This window comes from Eptatretus burgeri, chromosome 7 (assembly GCF_056783735.1).
Source record: "Eptatretus burgeri isolate ZD-2024b chromosome 7, Ebu_testis_v1, whole genome shotgun sequence".
Lineage (NCBI taxonomy): Eukaryota > Metazoa > Chordata > Myxini > Myxiniformes > Myxinidae > Eptatretus > Eptatretus burgeri.
This window is the reverse complement of record NC_140967.1, coordinates 86,397,449-86,423,611: the sequence shown is the minus strand read 5'-3', so window position 1 is coordinate 86,423,611 and position 26,163 is coordinate 86,397,449. Positions and strand designations below refer to the sequence as shown.

General features: G+C 43.3%; 1 protein-coding gene and 1 pseudogene across 2 annotated transcripts in view; one reads left to right on the top strand and one right to left on the bottom strand.

Moving 5' to 3' along the window:
• Nucleotides 1-26,163, top strand: part of MEIOSIN (meiosis initiator) — a 39,878-nt gene that overhangs the window by 3,788 nt on the left and 9,927 nt on the right. The window contains exons 3-6 of one of the 2 annotated variants that reach the window (XM_085889393.1): nucleotides 11,072-11,151; nucleotides 11,870-12,111; nucleotides 18,018-18,107; nucleotides 24,398-24,510. In XM_085889393.1, coding sequence (XP_085745519.1) covers nucleotides 11,072-11,151; nucleotides 11,870-12,111; nucleotides 18,018-18,107; nucleotides 24,398-24,510 — 525 coding nt within the window. Of the gene's footprint in view, nucleotides 1-11,071; nucleotides 11,152-11,866; nucleotides 12,112-18,017; nucleotides 18,108-24,397; nucleotides 24,511-26,163 lie in introns of both variants that reach the window. The other variant, XM_085889392.1, reaches the window with a different exon arrangement.
• LOC147023680 (uncharacterized) lies at nucleotides 2,254-6,258 on the bottom strand (annotated as a pseudogene).

Genomic DNA, 26,163 nt, shown 5'->3' with positions numbered 1-26,163 from the left:
CATTTTACAATTCAGCTTAGTTTAAGAGATTCTCGAGGTTATCGCATGTGCGGAAGTGAAATAAAGCCACGAACGCTGGCATCTCCGGGTGTTTATTAGAATTGCAATGTATCCAGTAATTCGTAGCTATGATGAACAGACATTCAATAATATGAGTGAGTAAAGTGGGAAAAAAAACCGTCTTGAAGAAATCATTGCAGTCTGGTTCCAAGTCAAGGCATGGTTGAGCAGGCCAAAAATATGGTGGCTTCAGATCCCAGTTAGATAACCTAAGATACACCTTAAGACCCCAGAGAGTGAGGTGGATGAGGAGCACCTGATAAAGAATATAATTTTATAAGGCCATTAACCATCTTCAAAAGGGATGTTTTAATTGACCCAAACACCCAACTTTCACTCATGCACTTCCTTGGAGTTCCCTTAGTATGTATGCAAAGTTTCAAGCTGCTAGGTTTCATGGCTTTGGAGTTATGGAGGACACACACACAAACACACACACACAAATAAACTGTTTGAAACGATTAAATGTTCTGAGAGAATGTAGGTGTAAGTATTCCAGAAGACAGTTCTCAAATCTTGGAAATGAAAGGTCAAGAGAAACACGTCAGTACTTTTGAAGAAGTGTGTTTAGTGAGGGTTTCTTCAATGGGAATGGTTATGGCTTGTTTAAATGAGGATGGAAGTGTATTATGTACTGCATTTATTGGTTATTTCCATTATAAATGGAGATAAGTGACATTTACACACGGATGGTGTAACTGGATCCAATAAAAGTTGTTTTCTTCACATTACCAATACAGTACTGTGATTGACTCGACAGCATCTTGACTCCAAGGTAAGAAGAACTTCAAACAGAAGTCAGGATAAGATGGCAAGGAAGAAAGTGTAGTATCCAGGGTACAATTGCTCAGCTCACTACAAATACAGGTGCTGTGGAGGATTGCTTAAAAGCAGTGGGACAGTTCTTCAAAAGGAGCAAAGAGATCATGGAAAATCCATGGTGCTGGAGGTCCCAAAGAAGACAAAACTTCAACTCTCTTCAATCACTCTTTGAGAATGGTGGGCCCTAGTCAGGCAGCTGAGCAAAAATGTGGACGTTCTGGAGAAAAGCACCAATTTTTTTTTCACATGCTACCCATTGCCAAAGCTTTCAATTTTAATAGGAACCACTTCCTCAGTATACAGCATGGTGGCCATCTTGGATTTCCAAGATGGCCACCAGGTAAAAACCTATAAGTACCAATATCTTGGCTTCCAAGTCACTTAGGCTCTCAATCTTGGTGTCTAAACATACATTTTCTGGGACAAGGAATTCAATTATACCATTCGGAATATACAGTATGGTGGCCATATTGGATTTCCAAGATGGCCGCTATGTATAAACCTATAATAAAATATAAAATGACCGTTTTTACAGCCATTTTTCCCTGCTGTGCAGGGGTTGGGCTTTTTCTTGAGGCAATGTTTTATGGCCGGATGCCCTTCCTGACACCAACCCTGGTCGCCTCTTACGACACACAGGGATATGGTACACCTATTCTAACCGGGGCATACACCGGGACCAGTACACTGGTACTCACTTCGCCGACCTCGGAAGGATGACAGGCTGAGTCAACCTCCTGGTGTTAATTCAGCAGCCAACGGGGATTGAACTCAGGACCCTCGGATCCCAAGCCACCACCCTCACCACAAAGCCAACACCAGGATGTATGTATAAACCTATAAGTACCAATATTTCGGCTTCCAAGCCAATTAGGCTCTCAATCTTGGTGTCTAAACATACATCGAGTAGCATACGTGAGGTCATATGTCAGTGAAGATACTTTGCTGATATCATACACCTCTGCACATGCATGGTGTGTCTCTTGCATACTATACTTCTCATAGTGACAACTACACAGTTCAGTGCACTTCCAACAGGCCTGTTTGCATGCACATCTAGTGCCACATCCCTTCAGACTCTTGCAACCACATGTAACCAGTTCACCGCAGGCTTTGGAGGCCACAGGTATAGTGTTCCAGACCGGAACCCAGGACTCACTGCCCTCATCAAGAGTCCAGCCCCACCCCTCTGGAGTGGGTGCATGTTGTTCATTCTGTTCACTGGTGGACCATATTCCAGCTTGGAAGGCAACTCACATCGAGTGCTGCAGTAATGCATCCTGGGTAGGTGGAATTGTGTCCATTGTTTTCCCATTCTGACAGTATAATGTCTTCCTTGCTTCATCAACATGTTCCAAGTCACTGGTCTTATCATACAGGATAACTGAAGCGTTCCATTAGCTGGAAGTGTGGAACATCTGCATCTACTTTGATGCAAGGGTTGAGCGCCATGTAGGTGAAGGCACGGGTCACATCTGGGTAGCACTTCCATGCTGACTGTTTACCCTTTCCAAAGAAAGCAGAGGTGGTGTCACATTCTGTGAAGTTGTGGAAGAGAGGTAGGGCCCAGGACATCATATATACCATTGATGTGATGATATGTAAAGTTCTTGCACGTACCAAAGGCAACCCAAATGCTCACATCTTGACCCAAGGTGATCAGATGATGGAACTTGCCAATGAGGATTACCACTACATCCATATCAACCATGCGCACCAGACAGTTGGTACAACCATTCAGTATAGCATCCTGCACATGAATTAGCAGCCTGGTATCTGCTTCCTCATGGTTACATGGCAGCATTGAACAATCGGTTCCTCGAAGAATGGCCGTGGCACCAGATGTAATGATGATTTCTTTGTCTTCAGGGCAGTTAGGGTTAGGTAATCTAAGGTGGTAATCTTGTTGGAGAGGAATGCAGAAAGTTCCTGTTTGTTGGTTGGATCACGTAAGAAGTCAGCCCAGTTTCCTGGGAGCTTGTTCTTACCAACAACCTTTCTCCGAATACCTTTTCCTCGCTTTTCTCTTGTGGATTCTTTGATGCTGCTGGTGATGTATGTGTCCCATACCACATCAACTCTTTTGGAGTGTTCTAACTGTTTCATGATGTATGGAACAAAGACGCGTTCAGCATACTCGTCAAATGTCACAATGTTGGTACATGGAAGAAAGTGCACCACAGCAGCACCATCAAGTAGCTTTACATCAAAGGAATCAGGAGGATCTTTCTTGGTGTCCTGGACCAGAATGTTCAGGAGATCAGATTTCTTTCCGAGACACAATTTCCCACCATCAGAGAGTGAAGGGGGAAAAGGATGGTTCTCGTGTTTGAAGAATATACTCGTGTCACTCTCCCTATGCTGCATTACAATGTACAAGTGAGACAAGAGGGCAACATCATTCTTCAGTAATGAGATCTTCTTTGCTTGTTTCATCTTGGATTTTGGCCGTGGGCATCTGAAGAGAGGAAGAGCATTCTTCTTTATGGGCTCATGAATGGAGCGCGTACAGTCTATCACTTCTTTGTGATATTTGGCATCCTGATCCTTCCCTAGTCGCACTGTTCGCACCGTGTTCACCACAGACTTGACAAAACATTATGTGTGTCTCGAGCCAGTAACTCATCACTGTCATCAAGGAAAGGGTTTCCCATGTCACTGATGAAATGAGCCAGACTTGCAGCATCCTCCCTGAACCTTTTCTGTGTGGAAAATCCCTCTTCAAATTCCTTCAGTAACCTTGCTTTTTCGGGCCCTGAGACCATCCACTTGCTGAAGGCTGAAGGATTCTCAGTCAGACCGACTGCACCTCCAGAGCCCTTGACCACTTCATTGTTTTGCTCATGTGCTTGGTTGATTGGCATAGCCGATAACCTGTTGGTGGTTTTGGTAACAACCCAGTGATCATGTTCCTCAAACTCCTTGAGAATGGGTGCTGGTACTCTCCATGTCTCGGATGTGTATTGGGAACCACCTCGCATAGTTGCGGTGGTCCAAAGCGAAGAACCATGGAACCAATGCCTTCAGGCTTTCCATATACAAATGAAGCTTGTCCTCGCGGTATGATCTGATGAAGATGAGACAGACCCTCAAATTCCATGTTTATAACTATCCCAATACTGGAATGTTGGACTCTTCTGGACCATTTTCTGCCTCCTTGGCTTCATCATTGTGTGGTCCCTCAGTGTGTAGGAAAGCATCTTGCTGGAGCTTTGCCAGAGCCAAAGAAGTCACCTGGTGAGCGTGCCTTGTTCTGGTGACATGTGTGGCCTTCAGAAAAGAGTCGGCACCTCAGTGGTGCCTGATGTGGCAATACCTGCTTGTGTCAGAGCATTGGTCCAGCCAGATCCCTCTAAGTAATCACCATACGTTTTCCACATTGCCATTTATATGTGTAGACCACCAAACATTGCAATTAATTTGTCCTCCCTATGTGTGTCAGGCAAGTTCCACTGAGTGAACTTGGCTAGTGCATAGAGTGGTTCATCAAAGGCTACAACTGGTATCTGTCCAGGATTGAGGAATTCTGTAGCCCAATGCACATCTAGTCCATGCTTGATCATAGCTGGTGTAGCTGCCTTCTCATAGAAGAAGGGCAAGAGCTGTGTAAGAGCGGAATGCAGGTCGATGGATGGACCTTGTGCGGAAGCATGGAATGCTGACAAGGAGACAGTGTCACCCTTTTCCACGACGTCTTTCTCCAGTATTTGACTAGCATGCTCCAGCCAGCTCTTCTCTTTCAGTTTTGCACTTGCAAGTTGCCCATCTTTTGGTGCTGAAACTTCTGACACCTGGGGGACTGACACTTTTGCCATCTTCAGAGCCACAGCTGACACAGTGGTGAAGCTGTCTGGCATGTCATGATTCTTCTTGGCATCAGGTGAAGGTAGCCTGATGGCATCCTGCTTGTTTCCCAACTTAGACATAGTGGGAAATTGAAACAGGCTGATGCCTGTGCCATGAAATGCGCCCTTCGCAGTTGTACTTGAAGGATTGTGATCTAAGTTGTCAAGCGCTCCAACGGTGAACATCTCGCATCGAAATTGAGCAGGGACCACAACCCCTTTGTTCTGAAAGTTTTCACAGACAGCAGTTGTGAGCTGGCTCTCGAGTTGAAGAACTCTGTCATAGCTTACACTGAGACCCAAGTCATAACTGTGTAATCAACTTTTTAGACCGGGTCTCTGTGTGAATATTCATTCCAATGTACAGAGCCAAATGGTGGTTCCCTTTCCAGGGAATGACGAGACTTGACAGAAGGCGACACATGTTTCTTAAAGTTGAAGAGAATGGTCTGCGAGATTGTGAGGTTTGCCTGCGAGTCTGTTGAATCTTGATTTTTCAAGTCAGCACCATACAACAGCATAGACACCATGGTTTTGAGATTAGTCGGCACTGACCCATGTTGACATCCAGAGGGAAATATGCTATTGAAGTGGAATCCTCTAAATTTGACAATCTCTTTGCGCACAATTTTGGCAGCTTTCGCAAGCAGTAGTGCATCAGCTTCAGTCACATTCCAAGGCCTGCTTTAGCATCTGCTGCATTCTTTGTTGGAAAACCAGAATCTTATTTTTTGCCATCACTTTGCTCTTGTGCTTGTGGGAAGTACGCAATAACTTTCTCCTTGAAATGGGTTTTGTTATTCTCCTTCTCAACACCCAGTTCTCATATACGGTTTTCATACAGCTGATACAGCACTGAAAATTTGAAGTGGAAGGTTCCATCTTCCACACAGTTTTCTGCATGGATGAAGAGCTCCACAAGTGCTCTTGCTTTCATAACCTTCTCTTCAGCAGAACCAAAGGAATCTTCCTCATGTTGCCTGAGCAGTGATCGGTAGCGATTTTGTAGTGTTGTCAAACACTCTAGATGATATTTAGCATCAAGTGCGACCAGATCTCCACCTTCCATCCGATCCATTAATGCCGTGTCATGTAGTTCTGAGGCAATCTGTCTTATGTTCTCATCAACTCCAAGAGTTCTGACTTCATGGAGCTGTCCATCCACTTGTTGACAAAACAGACAAGCTATTTTGATCATTGACAGATGCCGAGGTCGTTTCTCTCGAGATGTACTGTCCGCTGTGGTTTCATACCTCTCTCGCTTTTTAGTAGCTCTCTCTAGCTTCTCTTTGCGAAACTTCACATTGCAAGATTTGTGCCATGCAGCCTGATTTTGGACCAGTTCACATACAGTCATGTCTTCTCCAAATTGAAGAGCCACTGGTAGTATGCCCAGGATTCTGAAAGCACTGACATTATTCAGAAAGGAGCTGTATGGTTCTGAATTGTCCCCACTTCCCTTTGCATTGAGTGGACATTTTATAGGCTCCGCAGTCTTTTCTTGGCATATCAAACACTTGTTCAAATCCATGCTGCTCGTCTATCTGAAAAGACATAAAACACAGAAAATGCTTAGAAATTATCAACTGATATTGCCAATTTAGTTCCAAAACCATGCATGTGCAGAGGTAGGTGTATGATGTCAGCAAAGCATCTTCACTGACATATGCCCTCACGTATACAACTCAATGTATGTTTAGACACCAAGATTGAGAGCCTAAGTGGCTTGGAAGCCGACATATTGGTACCTATATGTTTCTACGTGACAGGCATCTTGGAAATCCAATATGGCCGCCATACTGTATATTCTGAATGGTATAATTGAATTCCTTGTCCCAGAAAATGTATGTTTAGACACCAAGATTGAGAGCCTAAGTGGCTTGGAAGCCAAGATATTGGTACTTATAGGTTTTTACAAAATGGCCACCATGCTGCATACTGAGGAAGTGGTTCCTATTAAAAAATTGAAAGCTTTGGCAATGGGTAGCACATAGAAAAAAATTGTTGCTTTTGTCTGGAATGTCCACATCATTGTAAAATCTGGTCCTAAGGTGCCTGACTACCTCAGCAATGGTGCAAAAGCAGTAATCCCAGAGAACCTTGTTTACTTTTTAGCTTTAATCTGGAATTTAACCAAATTTAAATTTAACCAAATTGGTCAAAATGGCCGACAGTAAATTCCTTCAAAAATCTTCTTCTCCAGACCCACCAGTAAAAATGCTACCAAATTTGAGGTACAATACTAGGACACAGTCTTGATGTTAAATTGTGAAGGCCATGCTGAACACGTGACCAGAAATGTGTCAAAATGGCGGTCCCGCAAATTCCTTCCAAAATCTTTTTCTCCTGATCCACCAATCCGATTGCTACCAAATTTGGGTTACAACTTTCAGAAAGGGCAGGGATGTTAAATTGCTGAAGTCAGGCTGATCACTTGACTGGAAGTGTGTCAAAATGGCAGTCGCAAAAATTTCTTCCAAAATCTTCTTCTCTGGACCCACTAGTCAGAATGCTACAAAATTTGGGTTGCAACATCAGACTAGGTAGGGTAGGGATGTTTATTGCAGAAGTCATGCTGATCACTTGACCAGAAGTGTGTCAAATTGGCCGACTTGGTCAACCTTCGGGAAAAATCGCGTTAATTCCTTTTAAAATATCTTCTTCTCCAGACCCACCAGTCAGAATGCTACCAAATTTGGGTTACAGCATTAGGCCAGGGCCCAGATAAGCTTCCAGTCAAGTGGTCCTATTTTTTTCAAGGAGACCTGCAGATACTTGAGCATGCCATATGATATCAGCATAGCATCTTCACCGACATATGCCCTCACGTATGCTACTCAATGTATGTTTGGACACCAGGATTGAGTGCCTAAGTGGTACTCAATGTATGTTTGGTACTAAGAACTCTTAGAATGAGTACTAAGAACTCAATCTGGAGAACCTTGTTCATTTAGGAGACCTGCAGATACTCCTGCCTATAAGGGATATAAAAACTCAATCCTCAACCATGCTTCCACATTCACACCATGCATCCACATATTCCCAACATGCACACACCCATTACCAGAAGGCATTACTCACCAAAATGAGTTGCCACAACTGAGCATACTTAAAATGCACCCCGACGCTCACCTACCACCAATCCTACAATTCACTATGGACATGTGGGTGTAAACTCAATAACCCTATGCCCAATCCACTTTCTCCAAACAAACCTTGCACACACATAGGCATATCATTCTCTAAGTTCAGTAAATACCAAATCAGAATCCTACAAATCAAGAGTAACTGGCATTCAAAATAAGGCTGCAGAACTACAATTTCTTAAAGACACAGTCATTGTGTGTGTGTGTGTGTGTGTGTGTGTGTGTGTGTGTGTGTGTGTGTGTGTGTGTGTGTGTGTGTGTGTGTGTGTGTGTGTGTGTGTGTGTGTGTGTGTGCATGCGTGCACGCACCAGTCACCAACCATGCTCAGCTTCATTTAATATCTATTCCACCTGTGATTTCTCATGTGTGAGGGCTTTTTAAGTGACCGAGTGATGTAGGATATTACAGATGCGATTGATCCTCAAGAATTTTGTCATATGATAGGATGTTCCATTCACCACTCTTTCATAAGTATTTTGAATTGTATACAAGTGCCTCAACAAATCGAACTACAGCAAGTCCTCGCTGAACACCATTTCGTTATTAAGTCACTGATCTTGGAGAAATGGAGAAACCAAACCCTTGGGTTGATTTCCAACAAATAACGACACTGCTAACCATCCATTTAAGATAGGAGCAACAGAGGTGACCAGGGTTAGAGGTGATCAGCAAGCTGCCACGGGGCTTGGCTCAGCGAATACCACAACTGTATGCAGGTGAATGCGAGTGTGGGTTCTTCCCCTTAAAGCCCAAAGCTGATGCAGGTGGAACCGGGATAACACCCAGGCAATCCTGCTTTACACGAATGAGCATTCCTCAGTTTCAGACTAAGATAGCACAACGGAGAGGACATTTCCAGGAGCAGGTTATATTTATGCTTCCTCAGAGAAACAAGAAGCTGCATAACTTTCCCCCTTCATGTAAGCATGCTTATAAAGTTGTTTGTCATTTTGTTGGATTTGCTGCATTTTTATTTCTCTGCTCAAGAGATCTCATGAAACAGAAAATTATGAATTTTGATGAAAGTGAAAGATTGAAAAACTCTTTGGTTCAATATTATGCTGGGATTAAGGATTTTGATAATCTATAAGTTATTTGCTTGTATAATTAATCATTCCATCTGTACCAATTGTAACGTTTTTGGTACATACACGCTTTTTTTTTCCACAAGAGCAAAGTTAAATAGCAGGGAACATTTGGGCACAACCAGCAAGGGAATAAATAGCAAAGGAAGATAAAGAAGGGGAAGAAACACTGAAATCAGAAAGTAAGAGGGTTGGGTTAAGAAGGTTCAATAGGGGAAATAAAGATGATCAGTCAGAATGGGGGTTGACCCACGGAGGTGGTGCACTGCCTGCTTGAAGTGCTGGAAGGAAAAGTGGGAAACAACCGCATCTGGAAGGTGATTCCTCAGACTGGTGAAGTGAGGAGCAAAGAAGTTGAGAAGTGCAGTCAGCCTGGATTTTGGAAGATGAATAAAGTCATTAATTTTTGTAAACTACCAGGCTGGTGTAGAAATGGTGCTTTCATCTTTGAGCCAACAAGTCTAGTCTGGGTTTGAGTCCTGATGCAACTACAAACTGTCACATTGGTGCTTCTCAGGCATGGCGTTTCCTCACAAAAATTTGCAATCCTTCGTGTAGACGTTAAGATGGGGAAGGAAAATGTCTCAGTGCCTTATTAAAGAGTAAGTTGTGTATTATCGCTGATATCCTGGCCAAAATGAAAATTTATTCTGTAACCATGCAAGCGAGGAAAGCAATCGTAAACCACCCAGATAAATCCTTGTCCCGAGACTATTGGCCACTCTGATGCTCTGCCACAGAGTATGAACATCAGATAATATTTTTGTAAATGCACTGACTTTTTACCCCTCAGCCCGAATTGGCTAAGGGGTATTGTCGTCATAGGCGTTGTCCGGGCGGGCGTCCGTCCGTCTGTCTGTCAACTTTTGGTTTCCGTCAATTTCGAGGAGAACGCCTTGTCCGATTAAATCCATTTTTGCAGGGTATGTTGGGTTGAGTCGAGGAAGGTTCCTTTCGAAAATGGGCGTGTTGCAATTTTCAATGTGGCCTCCATGGCAGCCATCTTGAAATTGGTTTCCATCGATTTTGAGGAGAACGCCTTGTCCAATTAAATCCATTTTTGCAGGGTGTGTTGGGGTTGAGTAGAGGAAGGTTCCTTTCAAAAATGGGCACGGCTGTGATTTTCAATGTGGCCTCCATGGCAGCCATCTTGAAATTGGTTTCCGTCGATTTCGAGAAGAACGCCTTGTCCGATTAAATCCATTTTGCTGGGTGTGTTGGGGTTGAGTAGAGGAGGGTTCCTTTCGAAAATGGGCATACTGCGATATCCAATATGGCGGCTAGGGCAGCCATCTTGAATTTGGTTTCCAGACAATAACTTGAGAATGGCTTGACAGATCGATTTTATTTTCATGGGGGTATAATGGGGGTGTTAGAGGAAGGTTCCTTTCGATATACAGCACAATCCGATATCCAATATGGCGGCTAGGGCAGTTATCTTGAAATTGGTTTCCATCAATTTTGAGGAGAACGCCTTGTCCGATTAAATTCATTTTTGCTGGGTGTGTTGGGGTTGAGTAGAGGAAGGTTCCTTTCGAAAATGGGCATGCTGTGATTTTCAATATGGCCACCATCTTGAAATTGGTTTGCGTCAAGGGGCTGAGGGGTTACGCCCGCTTTGCGGTGCTATTTTTCTTTTTGTGTCCATGATATACAACTGAGCTCACGTAAAGTAGATATTTATTGCAGTTGCAAGGATTAATCGCTCAACAATCCTTGTGATTGAATCATAACAAGAATGCCATTTGCACCATTGGATCTGTGGAATACAATCCCTTTGGCTTGTCATTGGGACCTCTGGAGCTGTGCCAAGTCCCATTTCGTAACACTTCTTGTAATTTTGGTTTTAATTCTCGCTGCAATTAAAGAGAAACTTTGTAAACAAGTCAGAAAACGTCACAGAAGATTTTGGTTTACCCTATTTTTCCACATTTTGAATATATGAGCACAAATTACATTATGCTAAATGGGAGATGAGAAACCTGATTAAAGACTTGCTTCCAGATTCTAACTTAAATACATGTGCTTGCCTTGAAGTTGCCTTTGTAACGTCAAGCCTGATTTTCTTATGAGTATGCACAGATTTTCAACAGGAACATTCATGTTTTATAGATCCTCCCAATGAACAGCCAGACCAAGCAAAACAGCAAATTGATCACATGGATGTCATTCCTGATCGTCAACCACAAAAGGTGCGATAATTATGATGATGTGTTGTTATTTTGGGTGGAACTTCTCATTTCATGTCTATTGCCCAGCAGAAGGGTTTAACTACAAACAGTGGCTTGTGCATTATTTTTCATTCCACATTCACAGAAGAGATAAATTACAAAGGATTATCTTGACAATTAGGCATGATGTATGTGAACATTTGTATTCATTGTCAAGATCAAAGACTTGTACAAACTACTTTTTAAACTGTATCTCCAAGTGGTATCACAGGAAGTTGTCATCTACCTTGGGTGAGATGTGTAGTCTCAGCAAAATTATCAAAACCGTGTCTGCCACTTCAACCACCCATTAAAAGGCTGTTATTGCTGGAATAATAAAGACCAAATCATTGAATGTACTATTCTTACTGCAGCACATCTTGTGTGAACTATGGCTCTGATATCATGAGGGACTCTTTCTCTCCTTGCTTTGTTTACTGCTTCATGATACATAGAAATGAAACAACACCACAAAAGATGACTTGACTTTTACTATTATTTGTTTGTTCGTTATCTTTCCATAGCATTTGTGCTCTGTATGCCATTAAAAAAGAAAACCATTCTTTTTACTGAACTATACTTGTCCCTCTTTCTTTTATCATAATTTTCCCAAATCATTGGTGTTGTTTTCAATTGATCATTCTCCACTAGTCTTCACATGCTAATCCTCTTTTTTTTATTCATTCTGCATTGGCAGCAGCCTGAGGACGACTGGAGTTCCAGCTTTGAAGATAGCCCTGTCAACTATGACAATGATGTGCTCTGGACTCCCACTCACCAGAGAGGACATAAATTGTCACAGAATCACCAGAAACCTAAAGGCCGAAAGGCCTACAATCCCAAGATGTCTAGAAGGGTTGTAAAGTCACCTTATGAAGTGAAGAAAAAGTGTGTTAATGGATTCATCATGTTCTGCCGCATCAACCGCAAACTTTACATCAAGTGTGTATTTCAAATCTTTCACGCAATTTCTTTAATTGTCAATTTATCACACTCTAGGCTTTGGTTCATTTACTTTCACAATGAAAATAGATGAAATGGTATGCAATTATAAAGTTTTACAAGAATCTACATGAAAGAAAAAAACGCTTTATAATGACATTCCACTTTATTACCTGATAAGTAATTACAGCACGTGAAGCAAAAAGCAGAGTTTTGCAACTGGTTCCATGTCCGTCTGTTAGGGTTCCATGTCCGTCTGTCCCATGTCCGCCGACCATGTTGGCCGAGAGTCATCGTATCTTCAACATAAAATCAGGATAGTGGATAGTTCAGCAACAAGACCATTGTTTTCTCGGCGAGAGCATGCGACCAAGTCATCGAACAAACTTGTAACCATGATTCAAAGACGTCTGATGGGATAACTGGTGTGACTCAGGATCGCCATTCTGTGCACCGATGGATCTGTTCACAAAATGAGAGCGGCTATAGTTCAGAATTTAATGGATGGATATAGGAACCATTATCGGACGAGGAGACCATCAAGACTATCTTGGGCTGCATTGGCGAAATGATGGATCCATTCTTGCAAAACCAAAACAACATTTATTGCATCAGCTCCGGTGTCATGACGCTGACGTAGCCAGCGACGTCCTCGATGCACACAATTACAGACGATCGGCTTTCTCTACTTCCAGCCAAGACAGACTCAATTCAAGAAGTGTTGGATTCTATCAGCCACTGCAGCAAATGAAGTTAAAGAATTTTGCAAGTCAAGTTAAAGTAAAAGTGTTCCACGTATCTGGTCAGACAGTCAGCCAGAACTGATCGCCAAATGTTCGCCACATTACTCTTACGAGTCAACACTGAAAAATCGATTTGAGGACAGTCCTCTGCTATTCTCTTGGACTGATTTCCTACCCACTCTCATATTTTGACAGGACAATCACAAAGACTGATAAAAGCAAGCTTCGCATTATGGAGTCAAAATGTCCTGAATGGATGAGGAGGCCATCAAGGCTATCATCGGTCTCATGGGAACACCCTGTATTGTTGTATTGTCTTCATGCATCACAACTGTTCATGAATACGATGCTATCATTGTCGATGACATGGCTCCGATTCATAAAATGTCTGGCAACCTCTGTTACATTCAGACAGCTGGCCCTTGTTATGGTGAGAGAGTGAGGGGACAGTTATGTCAAGAGTAAGCGGGATTTCCGAACAATATCACTGTACGCGGGTAGATATTGTTATTGAAACATGTCCAGTCATTAGCATCAAAGACACAGAGCAGGAAAAGCGAACCCAAGCTCTCCTATGTCACAGGATATTCTCACCAGGCCAGAAGATACCCCAGCAATGGAGTGAATTTCTCGGTGATGGTGCCAAGAAGGAAGAACTCTGAGTTCTTCTTCTCTTTGTAGAGTGATCATTTGGACCCCAGTGGCAATATTCAATAACTCACTGGAGTCAGGAAAGGTACCAGAGGATTGGAGAGTAGCAAATGCAACACTATTATTGAAGAAAAGGATCCAGAGAAGAATTGGGGAACAATAGACCTGTTCGTTTTTTTTGTTCTTGTTTTGTATACCTTGTCGAGGATCGTATGAGAGCTAACACACAACGCACAGGAAGGGGGTCATGAGACAAGAGGGGCAGGAGAGGGAAGGACAAAACAGTGGGGAACAGAGACATTAGATCTGTGGAAGGGAGAATGATGGGGGCAGACAACACGGGGTACACAAGATGGACATGACAGGGACTTTCAGGAAGGAAAGTAGGGAAATTGAAGCAGGTGGGTTTGGGTTGGATTAACGGGGGTAGAAAAGATTGAGGATTTGGATGGGAGATGATAAGAGGTGGTGGTGAACAGCTGTTTTGAAGGCCTGGAGGGAAGAATGGGATTGAACAGAGTGAGAGAGTTTATTCCAAAGGCGGGGAAAAAGAGGAACGAGAGTGAAGGTGAGCGGTGATTCGTGATTTTGGTAGTTCTACCAGAGGGGGGTTGTTGGCAGACCTTGAGCGCCCTGCGGAAATATGGTGGGGACAAATCGCAGACACAGCAGGAGGGGGGGGGCGAGACCGGAAAGGAGAATGTAAAAGACAGAAAGACCACTGACCTGCCTGCGGTGAGAGAGTGAGGGGCCCAAAGACTCAGCCTCATCGCGGGAGATACGAATGATCCGAAATGCTTTGGTTTCCACAGCGTGAAGCCGAGAAAGGTGGGAGGCAGGAGCACCAGCAAAGAGGGGGAGAGCAGTACTCCATCAGGCTGCGGACGAAAGTTTTGTATGTGGTTATGAGCTCAGGTGGGCCGAGGAAGGACATTGCATGACTGAGGATTCCCAGTCAGCGACTGGCTTTGGAGGCCATGTTGGAAATGTGGTCAAATTCGGATTCCTCACCTCAAAATACTTTGGAAACATCTACTTTAATTTATTGCCATGATAGTTGCCACAAAAATCGATTTCTAGGCCCTTTTTGAGCTCTTGTCCCATGGTCTACTCTAAGTACTTTGGCTCTGAATTAATCCTGATCGCACAGTGCAGAAAAGAGCAAAGTAAAAAAAAATTTTTACACTGTCTGGTGATACTATCCCTATGGCTGACCCTCCAATCAACTGTGGTCCAGCTTCATTTGTGGAAACACAGGCTGCGGTGAACCGGTTGAAATGGGGTAAAGCTCCTGGGATCTATAGCATCCATGCTGAACTTCTCAAGGAAGGTGGGAATGCTGCACTCATGTCGTGCATGCAGTTCTCTGCTCCGCCTGGAACACAGGCATCATCCCAACTGACTGCAAGAGGGGCCTTGTTGTCCCTCTCTGGACAGGGAAGGGTGATCGCCAGGACTGCAACTACCAAGGGGTGACGCTGCTCTCAGTCCCGGGCAAGGTCATTGCTCGGATAATTCTTGATATGGTTCACCACCATCTGTTTGAGCACCAGCCTCCAGAGCAATCAGGCTTAATACCAAAGAGGTCAACGATTGACCGTATCCTTGCTCTTCGGGTCCTCACCAAACACAGATGAGAGTTTTGGCAGGGGCTGCTTGCAGCCTTTGTTGATCTCTGCAAAGCATTCAATTCAGTGAATCGGGATGCCCTTTGGAGGATTATTGGTCTTCGTGGGGTGCTACCAAAACTGATCGGTCTGATGTCTGAACTGCACTCCGGTACTGAGAGTGCTGTCTGATGTGGCGATTCCATCTCAGACTTATTTCCAGTTGTTGCTGGAGTTTATCAGAGGTGTGTAATGGCCCACACAATTTTCAATGCTTGTATGGACTGGATTCTGGGGAGGATGTCAGAGAGATCAAGCTGCGGTGCATCGTTTGGGAATGTCAAGATCTTTGACCTTGATTTCACAGATGATGCAGAGACTGGATCTCTGCAGAGACTCTGGATATTCTTTTGGGGGCCTCAATGTGCTAAATGATGAGTCAGAGCCACTTCGATTATGGGTTTACAAGATCAAAACTAAGATCCAGGCTTTCATTGACATATTGGATGCTGCTATCTTGTCTGTACCCATTTGTGGTGAGGATGTTGAGGTCATGGAAAGATTCACTTACTTTGGCAGTGATATTCATGTCTCTGTTGGCTGTGAGCCAGAGGTCAATGGCCGTCTGGGTCAGGCTTGAGGAGTCATGGATTCACTGGATCATGGGGTGTGGCGCTGTTGGTACCTGTGCAGGACGACAAAAGTCCAAGTTCAGGTCCTTGTTGCTTCCAGTCTTGCTCTACGGATGCAAGACTTGGACGCTGACCAGGGATCTGAGACGGTGACTTAATGGCTTTGGTACGAGGTCTCTTCGGAAAATCCTTGGCTGTCGCTGGTCGGACATTGTGTCCAATGAGTGGTTGCTGAGAGAGACTCAAATGGGATTTGTTACCTGCATAGTCCGTGAGCGCCAGCCGAGACTGTATGGACATGTGGCTCGTTTTTCTGATGCTGATCCTGCTTACCAGATTCTCTCAGCGAGGGAACTTTGTGAGTGGAGGAGGCCAATGGGCCGACCACATGCCTTGTGGTTGCTGCAGGTTGATCGGCATCTCAAGGAGATGGGGATGGGCCAAGCATCTGCCTGGGGTATGGCCAGATGGAGGACCTTGGAGTACCGGCGGAAAGTGGACGCAGCGACATGCTGTTCGGGCACATGCTTCCATACCTGACCCGACCTGAATTACTCTCCATTAATCATGTAAATTCGGTTTGCATCTGTTCCATTAATCCCCTTTCATATCTTGCCTCAAATACTCTTCTCCACCCAACATCCTTAGTATAATTCACAGACCGGTCTTTGTGGGTTTGTTTGTTTGTCGGGCTACTCCTCCAACAGTTCTGAGCCAATCATGTAAATTCGGTTTGCATCTGTTCCATAAATCCCCTTTAATATCTTGCCTCAAATACTCTTCTCCACCCAACATCCTTAGTATAATTCACAGACCGGTCTTTGTGGGTTTGTTATCTTGCCAAAACGAAGTTTTTGCAAGATATGTTAGTCAGCTTGTATGTTTTTTTTTTGTTTGTTTGTTTCTCTGTAATCACGTATAAAAAATTCTACAGAGCACAGTTATCATTGGAAATTTTTGTAACTTCGCATATCAGAGGCCTATAGAGGACCCTTTCAGTGCACAAAATTTTGAAGGTCAAGGTCAAAGGTCAAGGTCACTTTGGCGCAAATCAGGGGAGTCGACGAAACCCTTATTTTTTTGAGTAATTTTGATCGGATCGTCTTCAAACTTCATGGGAATATAGTTCATGGTTTGGCGCTCAGCTGATTAATTTTTGGTGGCGATTGGCCTTGACCTTCATGGTTAGCGCCTCAGGTCAAACATATTTGACCCCACGGTCAAATTTTCAAGTTTTAGGAACAATATCGTGTAGTACCTCAAATTGAACACCTCGATGAGTGCTTTCTAGATATGTCAAGCTTGAGACATTATGACGTCATTTGGTGACGTTATGAGGCAAAAGCATATTTTTCATGGTTACTCTGTAGAACGATTCTCATCGGAATCTCTCGTAGGCAGATATTCCTCAAGGAGTCGCTCCTGGTGGATAGCAGCTCTGTTCACCTCAGTGTGACCTTAAAGAAGTCACACGTGGTCACCTTTAGGCAAGATACGGGTCACCCTGCGGGTGACATTGGTTTATTTTTATTTGTTTGTCGGGCTACTCCTCCAACAGTTCTGAGCCAATTCTATCCAGACTTGCTACAGAGAATAAGCATAACCCTAATTTATGTGTAGGGGTGTTTTTATCTTTGCCAGTGGTCTTAGGGGGTGTGAGGGGGGACGCAAATTCTCAATGTAAATGTGTATTGTGTAGCGCCGCCTCCAGGTGGGGGAGGGTATTACAAGTCGCCACCATTTACAAGACAGTATTCCTGTCCCCACATTTTTCAGTGCAGTGAGGTGTTTTGAATTTCAAGCAATATGTATGTTTTTGCTTCATGCACATAATTCTTCCTATGCGGAGCTGCCACTTGCCTATACACCGCCCAAATAAAGGTATGCGTCAGAAGAACGTGTTCATTCTTGGAACAAGACTCCTGAAGGGCGGGTACTCTGCTAGTTTAACATAATATAACCAGACTTCTTCATAACCCCAGAATTTCTTCCTCCGACTTAAACATGATACATCCTATTTTCTATATTATATATATATATATACATATATACACACACTCATCTACAAATTCTGCACCTTTCTGCAATTGATAATTTATCTTCATATTATGAATGACTTTTCATTAAGCAACTGCAAAATATCCTCTCAGTCTTGACCAGAAATGCATTATCTGTAGTATAAGAAGCAATCAATTTGATTAACATTTTCCTTCATTGTGAATTACCAATAATTGCTGGAGTATGAAATAATACACTTGCGTGCACATACACAGGGAACATCCTGGAATGCCGTCCACTCGTGCTACTTGTGCTCTAGCAACTCTGTGGCACCAAATGTCGACGGAAGAGAAGAAGCCATACTGGTATGCTCAATGTGATTTTGCTAACCATTGCGTTTTCTTTCATGTTGAGCTTTGAGGTAAAGTCGACTTCATAAAAGTATATTTTGAGGATTAAAACTATGAGCAAACATATCTGAATGTTAGACATGAATGCGGTAGGAGTAGATCGAGACAAGAGATGCATGTACTAAAGTGTCCTTCATGGTGGAGCCATTCTCAAAAAACAATGAAATATGGTGCCATGCTCATTTTTGTGGCTTTAGCACCTTGCCTTTTACAGCTTTGTGCCCTGCAGGAATTATAATGATTTCGTCTTTCAAGACATTTTATCCGTTCAATGTCGTTCTTTTAATTTATTTGAAACACAGTCTTTCTAGATGCGCATTGCACCTTCGTAGTTACAATGAGAGTTTGAAAGTTCATTACAAACACCATCATGAATGAACACCATCCTTCCCCCCTCCCTTCCTGGGGACCCAAAGTAGGCAGTTAGTTTATTCGCTAACCCCTACAGTTTTTAATCGATATCAACCAAACACACCATTCCAAATCTATAACAGAGAGCAATCAATGCACATTAATTTTATTAGATCTCAAAATGACCATGCTTCCAAGACTGATTGATAGGTTTGTTTTCAATGTAGTAAGAAAACCTTTCATATAATAGTACCTCTAATTTACCTGTATTTATGAGCTCTTCTCTTGTGACCAAAAATATTTCAGAATCCACTCCAACGATGTGGAATATTAGGAAGTTTGAGAAGTAAAGCAGTTTATGTGGAATCTATTGACATAATTAGCTATGCGTACATGAAGAGTACAGTACGTGGCTGTGATGCAATTTATAAACCAACTATACCCCCCATTTTGTACACCGTTTTGTGGCCCATGAAGGAGCGAGAACACAGAACAGACCGAAAGGGAGCAGGGACACACCAACAGCAGCAAGGTTGATGGCCAAAATAGTGAGACTCAGAGAAATAAGATACATCGGGAAGAATGACAGCAAGGGGAGGCGACAGGGACGGATACAGCCACAACCTCTCAATCACAGAAGTAGAAGGACAAAGTGGAAATCTAGGAGAGAGGGGAGGGGGAGACCAAAAAAACCCCTGCAGGCTTGGGTGGGTTTAATGGGTGTAGAAAAGATCATGTTGTGGATGGGGGATGACATGAGATGGTGGTGAACAAATGTTTTGGAGGGAAGAGTGAGATTGACCAGACAGGAAGCTGGTTCCATAGATGGGGAGAAAGAGGAACAGATGAGTGGAAGTGAGCAGTGAGTCTGCACTTTGGGGGTTAACGACAGACCACATGCACCCTGAGAGTTTGCAACTGCAAAGGAAGAGTCAACCCCACCTGGTGTTAATTCAGCGGAAAACAGGGCTCAAACTCAGGACCCTAAAATCCCAAGCCAACCACCCTAACCACTAAGCCAACACCAGGCTTGGAGGATGACATAGGGCAAATTATATAGACCGGGCCATATTTCAGAAAACATACCTTCAGGGGCATTGTTAGTAAAAATTGGTAACAGGACTTTCTAACCTAATTTTGTTATGCAGAATCGAGAAAATGACATTCCCAAGCTTAATTTGTAGTTTCTGACCACAAAAACGAGCAAAAACAAAATGGCGGCCAAAAACTTATCAGTCAAGGGCTTTTTCAATTTCTTCATGTAAAAATATAACTAAATGTCATAGAAACATCTGGTTTGGACAACAATACCCCCTTGTTATCCCTTTATGTTTTGAAGAAAAGTCGGGGAGAATGTGATACCGTTCATATGTCTCTACATCCGTCACAAACAACTCCTAAACGATTTGAGCTAGAAAATTGAAACTTTGGGGAACGATTGACCTGGTGGTGAAGACTGTGCTGCCGATTGCAAAATTTTGATCGGGCCCTTGTGACCTCCAGGGCAATGACATACTTTTCAACGCATGACTAACCTCATTCCATATCTTCAAGGCTATTTGACCGGTTTTGCTCAGACTTTGCACACTGGCACAGACCTTCCGATGACTAACTTTTGATTGGACAATCATGACCTATTTTCGACACTCCAGTGATCCGTACATTTGAAATGTCTCGCAGCTCCTCCTACACAGTTTCAACTAGAAAATTGAAGCTTTGGTAAATGACAGCACTGGTGCTGAGGATAGTTCTGTTTGTTTTGAAACTTTGATGCGGTGTGAAGATATATAGTCAAACACAATCGACCTTTTGTAGTTTCTGTTTTTTGAACTATGAAAATACTATTATCTGGGATCACTCGTTCTGTCCTGCAATCAGGGGCATTGTATGCTCAGATAGATTATGTTTTTGATAGATACAGAGATGAATCTATAAAGTCAGCTCCACATCAATGGTGATCAAAAAACAAACACTCACCCAATACGACATGTGATTGAAGGAAGAGAAGTTTCACTTCCAAACTCCTGGCCAAATTTAATTGCGCTGTTCGAGAACAAGGCAGATCTTGCCCGATTCATATCAGAAGAAGTATTGGCAAATGCGCCAGAAATCCCATGCAGCTACAAATCTCACACCACTCAAGGTGATACATGAGGAAGCAGACACGTGACTTGTTCTTCACGCAATGAATCAATGTACACTTTGGCACTGTAGTGGTATCTGCATGGGACACCGATGTTGTACTGCTGCTGGTATCGTGTCTTGGACAGACACTCAAGAAGCAACTTCATGTGGATGGTGGCTGGAACATCAAAGAAGAGAAAATACATTCCAGTGCATGCTATCAATCGGAAGTTGGCACTCGAGTGTGTCATAGCACTACTACCATTCCATGCCCCAACAGGCTGACATCATACAGTGGGGAGAACAAGTATTTGATACACTGCCGATTTTGCAGGTTTTCCCACTTACAAAGCACGTAGAGAGAGGTCTGTAATTTTTATCATAGGTACACTTCAACTGTGAAAGACGGAATCTAAAACAAAAATCCTGAAAATCACATTGTATGACTTTTAAATAAATAATTTGCATTTTATTGCATGAAATAAGTATTTGATCACCTACCAACCAGTAAGAATTCCAGCTCTCACAGACCTGTTAGTTTTGTCTTTAAGAAGCCCTCCCATTCTCCACTCATTACCTGTATTAACTGCACCTGTTTGAACTCGTTATCTGCATAAAAGACTGCTGTCCACACTCAATCAATCAGACTCCAACCTCTCCACAATGGGCAAGACCAGAGAGCTGTCTAAGGACATCAGGGACAAAATTGTAGACTTGCACAAGGCTGGGATGGGCTACAGGACAATAGGCAAGCAGCTTGGTGAGAAGGCAACAACTGTTGGCGCAATTATTAGAAAATGGAAGAAGTTCAAGATAACAGTCAATCTCCCTCGGTCTGGGGCTCCATGCAAGATCTCACCTCGTGGAGCCTCAATGATCATGAGAAAGGTGAGGGATCAGCCCAGAACAACACGGCAGGACCTGGTCAATGACCTGAAGAGAGCTGGGACCACAGTATCAAAGAAAACCATAAGTAACACACTACGCCGTCATGGATTAAAATCCTGCAGCGCACGCAAGGTCCCTCTGCTCAAGCCAGCGCATGTCCAGGCCCGTCTGAAGTTTGCCAATGACCATCTGTATGATCCAGAGGAGGAATGGGAGAAGGTCATGTGGTCTGACGAGACCAAAATAGAGATGTTTGGTTTAAAGTCCACTCGCCGTGTTTGGAGGAAGAAGAAGGATGAGTACAACCCCAATAACACCATCCCAACCGTGAAGCATGGAGGTGGAAACACCATTCTTTCGGAATGCTTTTCTGCAAAGGGGACAGGATGATTACACCGTATTGAGGGGAGGATGGATGGGGCCATGTATCGCGAGATCTTGGCCAACAACCTCCTTCCCTCAACAAGAGCATTGAAGATGGGGCGTGGCTGGGTCTTCCAGCATGACAACGACCTGAAACACACAGCCAGGGCAACTAAGGAGTGGCTCCGTAAGAAGCATCTCAAAGTCCTGGAGTGACCTAGCCAGTCTCCAGACCTGAACTCAATCGAAAATCTTTGGAGGGAGCTGAAAGTCTGTGTTGCCCAGCGACAGCCCCGAAACCTGAAGGATCTGGAGAAGATCTGTATGGAGGAGTGGGCCAAAATCCCTGCTGCACTCTGTGCAAACCTGGTTAAGAACAATAGGAAACGTCTGATCTCTGTAATTGCAAACAAAGGTTTTTGTACCAAATACTAAGTTCTGTTTTTCCGATGTATCAAATACTTATTTCATGCAATAAAATGCAAATTAATTATTTAAAAATCATACAATGTGATTTTCAGGATTTTTGTTTCAGATTCCGTCTTTCACAGTTGAAGTGTACCTATGATAAAAATTACCGACCTCTACGTGCTTTGTAAGTGGGAAAACCTGCAAAATCGGCAGTGTATCAAATACTTGTTCTCCCCACTGTATATCTTTGGACACAGCAAACGTTCAGCATGGATGGTGTTCAAGCATAATGGACTATTAAGTGGCCTCGGAGTGGGAATATTGAGTTTGGGTTAGCTCACATCAGCAGAGAAATTCGTATACAGAATCTATGGCAATTGGAATGTCGATTCTGTACATGTAATGCGTGCCAACACGTTTCTAAAGCAGAACAAGCAGGAAGTGTTACCACCCGCAGTGATGCCCTTCAGCTGCACATAAAGCGTGTGCATCACCAATGCGTGGTAAGAAAGGAAGCTCACCACCTTGTGCCGCATCTTTGCACTGAGTTTGGATGGAAACGGGATGAGACAGTGCTACATCCAATTCTCATTACCCTTGATCCTATCTCAGAAGCTTGTTTGGAAATTGTGTCATGTGCCTGCCGATCACGATGTCGAACCCTGCGCTGCAAATGTCGAAAAGTAAAGCTGCCTTGTACAACTGCATGTGGATGGAGACAACAGGCCAATGAGAACGAGTGTTTCAACATTAGGAAATGTGACTGCCATATTGTCTTGATTGGTTGTTGTGGTTGATTCTCGGCCATTAAAACTGTGGAGCCAGACTTGTGCTGGGAAACAACACAGTGTCAGATTCTGTAGCGTGGGCCCATTGTGATATTGCATGTGCAAATAGTACATGTTTCTGTTTACATTATATTCAATAAAAGTGGACATGGTGTCAAAATGCTGTTTTTATGTCATTGTTGGCAGTAATTTTGTTTTTTGATCTCCAACCTCAAAATTTAGTATCTCAATGTCGATTTTTGTATTCAGCGACCCCTCGGTTAGCGAGGCATGTTACCAACTTCTACTCCAAAATACCTCTTATGTTCTTAAAATTCTCTTTTTTTGAAATTCGATCTCGGCTGAACAGAGCAGATAGAGGATGTGCGAGAGCAGCAGAGCATGTTCTTCGAACACGTGCACCAGGAAATTTGCAAAATGCTGTTCGGGCAATTTGTAAAATCCGAGTTAACAGTTACCAGAGACTTCGCCCCCATCTCAGGTGAAAAAGACAAGGGTCCATAAGCAGTTGGGTACAACTGGGTCGGGTCGGTATATGGAGTCAGGGGTTGAAGACAACATTTGGAAGTAAACAGAATTGAGGCATTCGGCCTTCTCATAAGTGGAGTCAGCTGTGGTGCCAATGAAAGAGTGGGAAGGAATGGAGGGGGAGCATACTCCGGAGACAGACTCAACAAGGCACCACTGGATTTTTGAGTTCGATCTTGAGGTTGGACAGATGTTGTCTACTGACACTCCCAAGAGTGGACATTTGTTGCAGTGCAGGCTCTTGAGAATGAACTGAGATTGCCTTTGGTTGGGGTTTCCTTTTCAGAGCAACTGCCTCAACACAAGATTCAGTGTACCATGGGTGGGAAGAAGGGTAGGTTAACTGAAGATGAGATGGGATGAATCTGTGCACAAGAGATTCTTTTTTTTGGATTTCCAAGTTATTTCCCCAACTAGCCTGTTTACCCTGTATGGACCCCAGTCCGACTCTAGTCCTGTTGTTTTACACCTAATAAATATTCTGCTGATCCTTAATCACACTTGTTACCTCCCTGCTTTCTCTAATTTATGACGTTGCAAAGAAAATTTTGTTTTTTAATGGTACCGATTATATAAAACTGTTTCTATTCACAAAATACCTCAAGCTGTTGGGTTATTTTTAAAGTTTGCACTGCTGCTTCTGAAAAAAATATACATGTTTATATTGTTTTCAGTTCCTTTCAACTTCATCACTCATGTCTTTCATACAAGTTGTTCCATAATTATACAGTAAAAATGCTGCAGTCTCATTGTCCCCCCCCCCCACTCCATTTATTTTGTTTTTTCCTGCAGTGTGAAAGCTCAAGCTTTTAGTCAGGTTAACAACCGAAATGTTCACATTGATAACAATACTGCAGTTGTTGACATCGAAATTGCTCCTCAAAGTCTTCCCATGGTGCCTACCGGTGAGTGTCTTGATAACCAGGTATTTTTTGTTCTTTTTTGTATACATAATCAAGGCTCATGGGAGAGCGAGTACACTGAACGGATCAGGACATACGAGACAGGACAGAGCACAATTCGCATGCATGGAGAAGGAAACTCCAAGGAAGAAAAACTGGAAAATTAGGAGGGATTTGGGTGGGGTTAATGTGGGAAGAAAAGATCATGTTTTTGGATCGGAGACGATCTGAGATGCCAGTGAAGAGTTGTCTTGAGACTGAAGATGTGGAAGTTGATTCCGCAAGCGGGAGAAAATAAAATAAAGAGGAACAAATGAGTGGACGCAATTTTACCAGAAGAGGGTTTATGGTGGACCATGTGAGCCCTGCAGAAACTGGGGGGGGGGGCAGACAGAGAGAGAGAAAGAAGGGGAAAGAGAGAAAAAGAAAGGGAAAGAGAGAAAAAGAAAGGGAAAGAGAGAGAGAGAATGAGAAAGAGAGGGAAAGAGAAAAAGGGAAAGAAAGAGAGAAAGGAAGGAGAGAGAGAAAAAAAGAAAGGGAAAGAAGGGGGGAGAGAGAGAGAGAGAGAGAGAGAGAGAGAGAGAGAGAGAGAGAGAGAGAGAGAGAGAGAGAGAGAGAGAGAGAGAGAGAGAGAGAGAGAGAAAGGGAAAGAGAAAAAGAAAGGGAAAGAGAAAAAGAAAGGGAAATAAAGAGAAAAATGGGAAAGGAATGAAAGGAAGAGAAAGAAAGGGAACGAGAGAGAAAGAAAGAGACAAAGGGAAAGAAAGAGAGGGAAAGAAAGAGAAAGAGAGAGAAAGAAAAGCCGGTTTGCGACATGGGTGGTTGCGAGACTAAGGCGAATTTGAAATATGTAGATAAGAGAACACACCAGATGGCATTTTTGCTGTTCGTTGTTCCATATTGGAACATGACGAGCAACTGTCCATTCATCATTTGTGTTGGATTCCCTAACCCTATGTTAGGGAATCCCAACGCGAACGTTGGGGTGAAAGCATATAGTAATATAATTGCATACTAGTCATACAGTTTTTGACGGATCGGGCTGAAAATTTTTGACAGAGGTTGATTATAGTGCGCATAAAAGTGAGGAAGCCGATTTTCGAAAAAAAAAAATTAGATTTTTTCAAAAATTTCAAAGTCCCGTTGCTAGGCAACGGTGGCGTCCATAGCAACTGCTCAAAAGCATACAACTTGATCCTGGTATGAACCTACCAGCCAAGTTTCATCAAAATCGGTTGACTTCTCTGGCCTCCAGAGCTGTCCATTACATACAAACAGACAGATGGAAAACCTGAGAATAAGGGTCGTCAATTTTTGTATTCAGCGACCCCTCGGTTAGCTTGGCATGTTACCCAAAAGGGACCACCCGAAAGGGAAAGAAAGAGAGAAAGGGAAAGGGAAAGGGAAAGGGAAAGGGAAAGGGAAAGGGAAAGGGAAAGAAAGAGAGAGAGAGAGAGAGAGAGAGAGAGAGAGAGAGAGAGAGAGAGAGAGAGAGAGAGAGAGAGAGAGAGAGAGAGAGAGAGGCAGGGGGATAATTTCTCACCTTTCTTTTGACTTATCCAACGTCAGGGGATGTGAAAGGTCTTCCAACATCCGAGACATGATGTTATTTCACTCTCTTCGAAATGATTGAAGATATATAAGGATTTCATTCAT